This window comes from Pseudophryne corroboree, chromosome 3, assembly GCF_028390025.1.
Source record: "Pseudophryne corroboree isolate aPseCor3 chromosome 3, aPseCor3.hap2, whole genome shotgun sequence".
Taxonomy (NCBI): domain Eukaryota; kingdom Metazoa; phylum Chordata; class Amphibia; order Anura; family Myobatrachidae; genus Pseudophryne; species Pseudophryne corroboree.
This window is the reverse complement of record NC_086446.1, coordinates 428,504,345-428,516,784: the sequence shown is the minus strand read 5'-3', so window position 1 is coordinate 428,516,784 and position 12,440 is coordinate 428,504,345. Positions and strand designations below refer to the sequence as shown.

The 12,440-nt window shown below is 49.2% G+C and overlaps 1 protein-coding gene across 2 annotated transcripts in view; it reads right to left on the bottom strand.

Moving 5' to 3' along the window:
- The window catches only part of RPN2 (ribophorin II), a 74,852-nt gene that overhangs the window by 26,256 nt on the left and 36,156 nt on the right, over positions 1–12,440 (bottom strand). For both annotated transcript variants that reach the window (XM_063960344.1, XM_063960345.1), the window contains exon 13: positions 12,034–12,120. In XM_063960344.1, the coding sequence (XP_063816414.1) occupies positions 12,034–12,120 (87 nt within the window). The remainder of the gene's footprint in view (positions 1–12,033; positions 12,121–12,440) is intronic.

Below are 12,440 nucleotides of genomic sequence, written 5' to 3'. Positions count from 1 at the left end.
ACTGTGCCCGGACGAGCGTACACAATAAGGAAGGATTTTGAATCCCGGGTAAGACTCATACCAGCCACACCAATCACACTGTACAACTTGTGATCTGAACCCAGTTAACAGCATGATAATAGAGAAGCCTCTATAAAAGATGGCTCACTACAACAATAACCCGAATTTTTTGGTAACAATAATTATGTACCAGTATTGCAGACAATCCGCACTTGGGATGGGCGCCCAGCATCCACTACGGACTACGAGAAATAGAATTATCGGTAAGTAAATTCTTATTTTCTCTGACGTCCTAGTGGATGCTGGGAACTCCGTAAGGACCATGGGGATTATACCAAAGCTCCCAAACGGGCGGGAGAGTGCGGATGACTCTGCAGCACCGAATGAGAGAACTCCAGGTCCTCCTCAGCCAGGGTATCAAATTTGTAGAATTTTACAAACGTATTTGCTCCTGACCAAGTAACTGCTCGGCAAAGTTGTAAAGCCGAGACCCCTCGGGCAGCTGCCCAAGATGAGCCCACCTTCCTTGTGGAGTGGGCATTTTAAGATTTTTGGCTGTGGCAGGCCTGCCACAGAATGTGCAAGCTGAATTGTACTACAAATCCAACGAGCAATCGTCTGCTTAGAAGCAGGAGCACCCAGTTTGTTGGGTGCATACAGGATAAACAGCGAGTCAGATTCTCTGACTCCAGCCGTCCTGGAAACATATATTTACAGGGCCCTGACCACGTCAAGCAACTTGGAATCCTCCAAGTCCTTAGTAGCCGCAGGTACCACAATAGGTTGCTTCATGTGAAATGCAGAAACCACCTTAGGTAGAAATTGAGGACAAGTCCTCAATTCTGCCCTGTCAGAATGAAATATTAAATGAGGGCTTTTATATGATAAAGCCGCCAATTTTGACACACGCCTGGCTAAAGCCAGGGCTAACAGCATCGTCACCTTCCATGTGAGATATTTTAAGTCCACAGTGGTGAGTGGTTCAAACCAATGTGACTTTAGGAAACTCAACACAACATTGAGATCCCAAGGTGCCACTGGAGGCACAAAAGGAGGCTGTATATGCAGTACCCCTTTTACAAATGTCTGAACTTCAGGCACTGAAGCCAGTTCCTTTTGGAAGAAAATCGACAGGGCCGAAAATTGAACCTTAATGGACCCTAATTTTAGGCCCATAGACAGTCCTGTTTGCAGGAAATGGAGGAAACGACCCAGTTGAAATTTCTCTGTAGGGGCCTTCTTGGCCTCCCACCACGCAACATATTTTCGCCAAATGCGGTGATAATGTTTTGCGGTTACGTCCTTCCTGGCCTTGACCAGGGTAGGGATGACTTCATCTGGAATGCCTTTTTCCTTCAGGATCCGGCGTTCAACCACCAAGCCGTCAAACGCAGCCGCGGTAAGTCTTGGAACAAACAAGCCCCCTGCTGGAGCAGGTCCTTTCTTAGAGGTAGAGGCCACGGTTCGTCCGTGAGCATCTCTTGAAGTTCCGGATACCAAGTTCTTCTTGGCCAATCCGGAGCCACGAGTATCGTTCTTACTCCCCTTTGCCGTATAATTCTCAGTACTTTTGGTATGAGAGGCAGAGGAGGGAACACATACACTGACTGGAACACCCACGGTGTTACCAGAGCGTCCACAGCTATTGCCTGAGGGTCTCTTGACCTGGCGCAATACCTGTCCAGTTTTTTGTTGAGGCGGGACGCCATCATATCCACCTTTGGTTTTTCCCAACGGTTCACAATCATGTGGAAGACTTCTGGATGAAGTCCCCACTCTCCCGGGTGTAGATCGTGTCTGCTGAGGAAGTCTGCTTCCCAGTCGTCCACTCCCGGAATGAACACTGCTGACAGTGCTATCACATGATCTTCCGCCCAGCGAAGAATCCTTGCAGCTTCTGCCATTGCCCCCCTGCTTCCCGTGCCGCCCTGTCTGTTTACGTGGGCGACTGACGTGATGTTGTCCGATTGGATCAATACCGCCTGACCCTGAAGCAGGGGTTTCGCTTGACTTAGGGCATTGTAAATGGCCCTTAGTTCCAGAATGTTTATATGAAGAGATGTCTCCAGGCTTGACCATAAGCCCTGGAAATTCCTTCCCTGTGTGACTGCTCCCCAGCCTCGCAGGCTGGCATCCGTGGCCACCAGGACCCAGTCCCGAATGCCAAATCTGCGGCCCTCTAGAAGATGAGCACTCTGCAACCACCACAGGAGGGATACCCTTGTCCCCGGTGACAGGGTTATCCGCTGAAGCATCTGAAGATGCGACCCGGACCATTTGTCCAGTAGGTTCCACTGGAAAGTCTTGCGTGGAATCTGCCGAATGGGATTGCTTCGTAGGAAGCCACCATTTTTACCCAGAACCCTTGTGCATTGATGCACTGAGACTTGGTTCGGTTTTAGGAGGTTCCTGACTAGCTCGGATAACTCCCTGGCTTTCTCCTCCGGGAGAAACACCTTCTTTCTGGACTGTGTCCAGGATCATCCCTAGGAACAGAAGACAAGTCGTCGGAACCAGCTGCGATTTTGGAATATTGAGAATCCAATCGTGCTGCCGCAACACTACCTGAGATAGTGCTACACCGACTTCCAAGTGTTCCCTGGATCTTATCCTTATCAGGGAATCGTCCAAGTAAGGGATAACTAAAATTTCCTTCCTTCGAAGGGATATCATTTCGGCCATTACCTTGGTAAAGACCCGGGGTGCCGTGGACCATCCCTACGGCAGCGTCCGAACGGATAGTGACAGTTCTGTACCATAACCTGAAATACCCTTGGTGAGAAGGGTAAATTTTGACATGAAGGTAAGCATCCTTGATGTCCCGAGACATCATGTAGTCCCCTTCTTCCAGGTTTGCAATCACTGCTCTGAGTGACTCAATTTTGAATTTGAACCTCTGTATGCAAGTGTTCAAAGATTTTAGATTTTAAAATCGGTCTCACCGAGCCGTCTGGCTTCGGTACCACAATAGTGTGGAATAATACCCCGTTCCCTGTTGCAGGAGGGGTATCTTGATTATCACCTGCTGGGAATACAGCTTGTGAATGGTTTCCAAAACTGCCTCCCTGTCAGCGGGAGACGTCGGTAAAACAGACCTTTGGAAACGGCGAGGGGGATACGTCTCGAATTCCAATTTGTACCCCTGAAATATTACCTGAAGGATCCAGGGGTCTACTTGCGAGTGAGCCCACTGCGCACTGAAATTCATTGAGAACGGGACCCCACCGTGCCTGAACTTGTAAAGCCCTAGCGTCATACTGAGGGCTTGGCAGAGGCGGAAAAGAGTTTCTGTTCCTTGGAACTGGCTGATCTCTGCAGCCATTTTCCTCTCCCTCTGTCACGAGCAGAAAAGAGGAACCCTTTTGTCCGCTTGCCAACCAGGACTGCGCCTGATAATACGGCGTCTTATTTTGAGAGGCGACCTGGGGTACATCCCCTTTTTTGTTAAGGCAATACTTCCAAATGCCGTTTGGAATCCGCATCACCTGACCACTTTACTGGTATAATTGGACAACGCACTTATACTTGATGCCAGTCGGCAAATATTCCGCTGTGCATCATGCATATATAGAAATGCATCTTTTAATTGCTCTATAGGCAATAATATACTGTCCTTATCTAGGATATCAAATTTCCAGTCAGGGAATCCGACCACGCCAACCCAGCACTGCACATCCAGGCTGAGGCGATTGCTGGTCGCAGTATAACACCAGTATGTGTGTAAATACATCTTAGGATACCCTCCTGCTTTCTATCAGCAGGATCCCTAAGGGCGGCCATCTCCAGAGAGGGTAGAGCCCTTGTTCTTACAAGCGTGTGAGCGCCTTATCCCCCCTAGGGGGTGTTTCCCAACGCACCCTAACCTCTGGCGGGAAAAGGTATACTGCCAATAACTTTTTAGAAATTATCAATTGTTATCGGGGGGAAACCCACGCATCATCACACACCTCATTTTATTTCTCAGATTCAGGAAAACTACAGGAAGTTTTTCCTCACCAAACATAATACCCCTTTTTTTTGGTGGTATTTATATTATCAGAAGAGTGTAAACTTTTTCCATTGCCTCAATCATGCAATGTGTGGCCCTATTGGAAATCACGGTTGTCTCTTCACCGTCGACACAGGAGTCAGTATCCGTGTCGGCGTCTGTATCTGAGGTAACGGGCGCTTTAGAGCCCCTGTATGAGACGTCTGGACATGCACAAGCTGAGTAGCCGGCTGTCTCATGTCAACCACTGTCTTTTATACAAAGCTGACACTGTCACGCAATTTCAACAGTACATCCACTCAGGTGTCGACCCCCCAGGGGGTGACAACACTATTACAGACACTCTACTCCGTCTCCTCATCATTTTTCTCCTCATACATGTCGACACAAACATACCGACACACAGCACACACACAGGGAATGCTCTGATAGAGGACAGGACCCCACTAGCCCTTTGGGGAGACAGAGGGAGAGTTTGCCAGCACACACCAGAGCGCTATATATATACAGGGATAACCTTATATAAGTGTTTTTCCCTTTATAGCTGCTGTATTGTTTATACTGCGCCTAATTTGTGCCCCCCTCTCTTTTTTAACCCATTTCTGTAGTGTAGTGACTGCAGGGGAGAGCCAGGGAGCTTCCCTCCAACTGAGCTGTGAGGGAAAATGGCGCCAGTGTGCTGAGGAGATAGGCTCCGCCCCTTTCTCGGCGTCCTTATCATCCGTTTTCTTGTATGTTTTGGCAGGGGTTAAATGCATCCATATAGCCCAGGAGTTATATGTGATGCATTTATTTTAGCCATAAAAGGTTTTCTATCGATTTATTGCGTCTCAGGGCGCTGCCCCCCCAGCGCCCTGCACCCTCAGTGACCGGAGTGTGAAGTGTGCTGAGAGCAATGGCGCACAGCTGCGGTGCTGTGCGCCTACCTTTATCTGAAGACAGGAAAGTCTTCTGCCGCCGATTTTTCCGGACCTCTTCGCTCTTCTGGCTCTGTAAGGGGGCCGGCGGCGCGGCTCCGGTGACCCATCCAGGCTGAACCTGTGATCGTCCCTCTGGAGCTAATGTCCAGTAGCCTAAGAAGCCCAATCCACTCTGCACGCAGGTGAGTTCGCTTCTTCTCCCCTTAGTCCCTCGATGCAGTGAGCCTGTTGCCAGCAGGTCTCACTGAAAATAATAAACCTAAACTAAAACTTTCACAAAGAGCTCAGGAGAGCCCCTAGTGTGCACCCTTCTCGTCGGGCACAGAAAATCTAACTGAGGCTTGGAGGAGGGTCATAGGGGGAGGAGCCAGTGCACACCAGGTGATCCTAAAGCTTTCTTTAGATGTGCCCTGTCTCCTGCGGAGCCGCTATTCCCCATGGTCCTTACGGAGTTCCCAGCATCCACTAGGACGTCAGAGAAATATATATATATATAGGCTCAACAGCCTATTACACTTGTAGCCTCTGGCAGCTTCAGCCACGCAGTTCTGCAGGTCCCCCACTCCCTCCTCCTTCCCTGTACTCCCTATAGCGCTGTGTCAGCGGGGAGCTGAGAAGCTTATTACAGAGAGGCGAAGGACCATAGCCCCGAGCAGCAGAAATCGGCTGGCCGGAGCGCGGCGTTACTACCGGGTCTTTGAGAGCACTGCTGTTGCCTGTGCGGCGGGTCTCCGTCCCTCCCTCTCTCTGTACTCTGCAAAGTATTGGAGGACGTTACCGGCCGCTGTTGCTAGCCAAGCTGCAGCGGGTCTCCCCACTGGGCGCTGTACTTGCTATACAGTGCTGACGGCGCGCCTGGCGCCTAGGTCTGGAGAACGAAGCGGCCGCCGGAGCGCTGGACGGGGCGGCTGGTGAACGGCATCTAACGGACCCCACACAGCGGGGCGGCCGCCTGCGCTGACCGCCCCGTTTTCCCCAGCATACCTTATGTAGGAGGCTAACGTCTTCTGGTGATAGCTGCGACGGGACTTCTATGTGTAAGCTCCGTCCAGCTGCTTGTTCTTCACCAGCTGCTTGATTCTTTTTCATGGCTGTGACGGGGCTTCTTTCTGTAAGCTCCGTCCAGCTCTCTGATCACTGTTTCATGGCTGTGACGGGGCTTCTTTATGTAAGTTCCGTCCAGCTGTTGCAGGCCAGTAGACCTGTGGCTGTGAGGGTGCTCTTTGTGAGGACCGACACGCCATGCGCTGTCCGTGCAGCGGCACTATCCCGGACCCATGTTTTTCTTGAAACTGGGAAGGGATGTGCTATTGAAAAAAAATAAGAATTTACTTACCGATAATTCTATTTCTCGGAGTCCGTAGTGGATGCTGGGGTTCCTGAAAGGACCATGGGGAATAGCGGCTCCGCAGGAGACAGGGCACAAAAAGTAAAGCTTTAGGATCAGGTGGTGTGCACTGGCTCCTCCCCCTATGACCCTCCTCCAAGCCTCAGTTAGGTACTGTGCCCGGACGAGCGTACACAATAAGGAAGGATTTATGAATCCCGGGTAAGACTCATACCAGCCACACCAATCACACTGTACAACCTGTGATCTGAACCCAGTTAACAGTATGATAACAGCGGAGCCTCTGAAAAGATGGCTCACAACAATAATAACCCGATTTTTGTAACTATGTACAAGTAATGCAGATAATCCGCACTTGGGATGGGCGCCCAGCATCCACTACGGACTCCGAGAAATAGAATTATCGGTAAGTAAATTCTTATTTTCTCTATCGTCCTAGTGGATGCTGGGGTTCCTGAAAGGACCATGGGGATTATACCAAAGCTCCCAAACGGGCGGGAGTGCGCGGATGACTCTGCAGCACCGAATGAGAGAACTCCAGGTCCTCCTTAGCCAGGGTATCAAATTTGTAGGATTTTACAAACGTGTTTGCCCCTGACTAAATAGCCGCTCGGCAAAGTTGTAAAGCCGAGACCCCTCGGGCAGCCGCCCAAGATGAGCCCACCTTCCTTGTGGAATGGGCATTTACATATTTTGGCTGTGGCAGGCCTGCCACAGAATGTGCAAGCTGAATTGTATTACACATCCAACTAGCAAAAGTCTGCTTAAAAGCAAGAGCACCCAGTTTGTTGGGTGCATACAGGATAACAGCAAGTCAGTTTTCCTGACTCCAGCCGTCCTGGAACCTATATTTTCAGGGCCCTGACCACATCTAGCAACTTGGAGTCCTCCAAGTCCCTAGTAGGCGCAAGACACCACAATAAGCTGGCTCAGGTGAAACACTGACACCACCTTAGGGAGAGAACTGGGGACGAGTCCGCTGCTCTGCCCTGTCCGAATGGACAAACAGATATGGGCTTTTTTGAGAAAAAAACCACCAATTTGACACTCGCCTGGTCCAGGCCAGGTCCAAGAGCATGTTCACTTTTCATGTGAGATGCTTCAAATCCACAGATTTGACTGGTTTTAAACCAATGTGTTTTGAGGAATCCCAGAACTACGTTGAGATCCCACAGTGCCACTGGAGACACAAAAGGGGGTTGTATATGCAATACTCCCTTGACAAACTTCTGGACTTCAGGAACTGAAGCCACTTCTTTCTGGAAGAAAAATCGACAGGGCCGAAATTTGAACCTTAATGGACCCCAATTTGAGGCCCATAGACACTCCTGTTTGCAAGAAATGCAGGAATCGACCGAGTTGAAATTTCTTCGTGGGGCCTTCCTGGCCTCACACCACGCAACATATTTTCGCCACATGTGGTGATAATGTTGTGCGGTCACCTCCTTTCTGGCTTTGACCAGGGTAGGAATGACCTCTTCCTGAATGCCTTTTCCCTTAGGATCCGGCGTTCCACCGCCATGCCATCAAACGCAGCTGCGGTAAGTCTTGGAACAGACATGGTACTTGCTGAAACAAGTCCCTTCTTAGTGGCAGAGGCCATAAGTCCTCTGTGAGCATCTCTTGAAGTTCCGGGTACCAAGTCCTTCTTGGCCAATCCGGAGCCATGAGTATAGTTCTTACTCCTCTACGTCTTATAATTCTCAGTACCTTAGGTATGAAAAGCAGAGGATGGAACACATACACCGACTGGTACACCCACGGTGTTACCAGAACGTCCACAGCTATTGCCTGAGGGTCTCTTAACCTGGCGCAATACCTGTCCCGTTTTTTGTTCAGACGGGACGCCATCATGTCCACCTTTGGTAATTCCCAACGGTTTACAATTATGTGGAAAACTTCCCCATGAAGTTCCCACTCTGCCGGGTGGAGGTCGTGCCTACTGAGGAAGTCTGCTTCCCAGTTTCCATTCCCGGAATGAAACACTGCTGACAGTGCTATCACATGATTTTCCGCCCAGCGAAAAGTCCTTGCAGTTTTTGCCACTGCCCTCCTGCTTCTTGTGCCGCCCTGTCTATTTACGTGGGCGACTGCCGTGATGTTTTATCCCACTGGATCAATACCGGCTGACCTTGAAGCAGAGGTCTTGCTAAGCTTAGAGTATTATAAATTTACCCTTAGCTATATTTATGTGGAGAAAAATCTCCAGACTTGATCACACTCCCTGGAAATTTTTTCCTTGTGTGACTGCTCCCCAGCCTCTCGGGCTGGCCTCCGTGGTCACCAACATCCAAAACTGAATGCCGAATCTGCGGCCCTCTAGAAGATGAGCACTCTGTAACCACCACAGGAGAGACACCCTTGTCCTTGGATATAGGGTTATCCGCTGATGCATCTGAAGATGCGATCCGGACCATTTGTCCAGCAGATCCCACTGAAAAGTTCTTGCATGAAATCTGCCGACTGGAATTGCTTCGAAGGAAGTCACCATTTTTTTACCATGGCCCTTGTGCAATGATGCACTGATTTTAGGAGGTTCCTGACTAGCTCGGATAACTCCCTGGCTTTCTCTTCCGGGAGAAACACCTTTTTCTGGACTGTGTCCAGAATCATCCCTAAGCACAGGAGACTTGTTGTCGGGATCAGCTGCGATTTTGGAATCTTTAGAATCCACCCCTGCTGTTGTAACAGTATCCGAGATAGTGCTACTCCGACCTCCAACTGTTCCCTGGACTTTGCCCTTATCAGGAGATCGTCCAAGTAAGGGATAATTAAGACGCCTTTTCTTCGAAGAAGAACCATCATTTCGGCCATTACCTTGGTAAAGACCCGGGGTGCCGTAGACAATCCAAACGGCAGCGTCTGAAACTGATAGTGACAGTTCTGTACCACGAACCTGAGGTACCCTTAGTGATAAGGGCAAATTTGGGACATGGAGGTAAGCATCCCTGATGTCTCGGGACACCAGATAGTCCCCTTCTTCCCGGTTCGTTATCACTGCTCTGAGTGACTCCATCTTGATTTGAACCTTTGTAAGTGTTCAAATTTTTTTTTTAGATTTAGAATAGGTCTCACCTAGCCTTCTGGCTTCAGTACCACAATATAGTGTGGAATAATACCCCTTTTCTTGTTGTAGGAGGGGTAATTTAATTATCACCTGCTGGGAATACAGCTCGTGAATTTTTTCCCATACTGCCTCCTTGTCGGAGGGAGACCTTGGTAAAGCAGCCTTCAGGAGCCTGCGCAGGGGAAACGTCTCGACATTCCAAACTGTACCCCTGGGATACTACTTGTAGGATCCAGGGGTCCTGTACGGTCTCAGCGTCATGCTGAGAGCTTGTCAGAAGGGTTGGAACGCTTCTGTTCCTGGGAATGGGCTGCCTGCTGCAGTCTTCTTCCCTTTCCTCTATCCCTGGGCAGATATGACTCTTATAGGGACGAAAGGACTGAAGCTGAAAAGACGGTGTCTTTTTCTGCAGAGATGTGACTTAGGGTAAAAACGGTGGATTTTCCAGCAGTTGCCGTGGCCACCAGGTCCGATGGACCGACCCCAAATAACTCCTCTTCCTTTATACGGCAATACACCTTTGTGCCGTTTGGAATCTGCATCACCTGACCACTGTCGTGTCCATAAACATCTTCTGGCAGATATGGACATCGCACTTACTCTTGATGCCAGAGTGCAAATATCCCTCTGTGCATCTCGCATATATAGAAATACATCCTTTAAATGCTCTATAGTCAATAAAATACTGTCCCTGTCAAGGGTATCAATATTTTTAGTCAGGGAATCCGACCAAGCCACCCCAGCTCTGCACATCCAGGCTGAGGCGATCGCTGGTCGCAGTATAACACCAGTATGTGTGTATATACTTTTTATGATATTTTTCCAGCCTCCTGTCAGCTGGCTCCTTGAGGACGGCCCTATCTATAGACGGTACCGCCACTTGTTCTGATAAGCGTGTGAGCGCCTTATCCACCCTAAGGGGTGTTTCCCAACGCGCCCTAACTTCTGGCGGGAAAGGGTATACCGCCCATATTTTCTATCGGGGGGAACCCACGCATCATCACACACTTCATTTAATTTATCTGATTCAGGAAAAACTACGGTAGTTTTTTCACATCCCACATAATACCCTCTTTTGTGGTACTTGTAGTATCAGAAATATGTAACACCTCCTTCATTGCCCTTAACGTGTGGCCCTAATAAGGAATACGTTTGTTTATTCACCGTCGACACTGGATTCAGTGTCCCTGTCTGTGTCTGTGTCGACCGACTAAAGTAAACGGGCGTTTTAAAACCCCTGACGGTGTTTTTGAGACGTCTGGACCGGTACTAATTGTTTGTCGGCCGTCTCATGTCGTCAACCGACCTTGGCGCGTGTTGACATTATCACGTAATTCCCTAAATAAGCCATCCATTCCGGTGTCGACTCCCTAGAGAGTGACATCACCATTACAGGCAATTGCTCCGCCTCCTCACCAACATCGTCCTCATACATGTCGACACACACGTACCGACACACAGCACACACACAGGGAATGCTCTGATAGAGGACAGGACCTACTAGCCCTTTGGAGAGACAGAGGGAGAGTTTGCCAGCACACACCAAAAACGCTATAATTATATAGGGACAACCTTATATAAGTGTTTTCCCTTATAGCATCTTTTTTATATATTTCTAACGCCAAATTAGTGCCCCCCCTCTCTGTTTTAACCCTGTTTCTGTAGTGCAGTGCAGGGGAGAGCCTGGGAGCCTTCCCTCCAGCCTTTCTGTGAGGGAAAATGGCGCTGTGTGCTGAGGAGATAGGCCCCGCCCCTTTTTCGGCGGCCTCGTCTCCCGCTCTTAACGGATTCTGGCAGGGGTTAAATATCTCCATATAGCCCCCGGAGGCTATATGTGAGGTATTTTTAGCCAAAAAAGGTTTTCATTTGCCTCCCAGGGCGCCCCCCTCCCAGCGCCCTGCACCCTCAGTGACTGCCGTGTGAAGTGTGCTGAGAGGAAAATGGCGCACAGCTGCAGTGCTGTGCGCTACCTTAAGAAGACTGAGGAGTCTTCTGCCGCCGATTCTGGACCTTCTTCTCTTTTCAGCATCTGCAAGGGGGCCGGCGGCGAGGCTCCGGTGACCATCCAGGCTGTACCTGTGATCGTCCCTCTGGAGCTAATGTCCAGTAGCCAAGAAGCCAATCCATCCTGCACGCAGGTGAGTTCACTTCTTCTCCCCTAAGTCCCTCGTTGCAGTGATCCTGTTGCCAGCAGGACTCACTGTAAAATAAAAAACCTAAGCTAAACTTTTCTAAGCAGCTCTTTAGGAGAGCCACCTAGATTGCACCCTTCTCGGCCGGGCACAAAAATCTAACTGAGGCTTGGAGGAGGGTCATAGGGGGAGGAGCCAGTGCACACCACCTGATCCTAAAGCTTTACTTTTTGTGCCCTGTCTCCTGCGGAGCCGCTATTCCCCATGGTCCTTTCAGGAACCCCAGCATCCACTAGGACGATAGAGAAAATTAAAAAGTAAAAATGAAAAATTATTAAAATCTTCCACCAAGTGTGGGAATCCCACAAGCCGATGTTAGTGCTTTGAGCACAGAAAAAACACTGAGGTCGTACACTGAGGTACTCTGGGATATGGAGGGGTGGAGAGTTCTAAATTTAAATATTCAGTGCCTTTGTTTCTGCTACGCCGTCCATATCCCAAGAGTACTCCAGTGACCCCTAGTGGATGAAAAAGAAATCTACCTTACATTAAAGTGTACTGCGCTATAGGCCAGTTACCTGAATGTCCGGTTTGGGAGTAAACAAGCTCTTGCTCTGGATGGGTGTTGGAGAGTCCTCCTCAGGGAATTTAATCACCACATCAGCCTGGGGACAGTATTTAACATATTATTAATCTTTACCAAATCCACGGGTTGAACTGTATCCAATATATAACCACTCTCACACCACAAGCTATAACCACCTAACAGAAAATTATCGAAAGCAGTATCCCACTTATCCTTACATTTAACCTGCCCCCGTCAGTATCCGCTTTATATAAACTAAAAAATAAAATGAAAAAATCCCCCCACCCTCCAAAGTAGTACAAATACTATGTGCTTTTCAGACACAAGTAGAGATTACTAAGCCTCAAAATGCTACTGGCAAACTCTAACCCACCTTCATGACAGCAACACTGTTCTTGT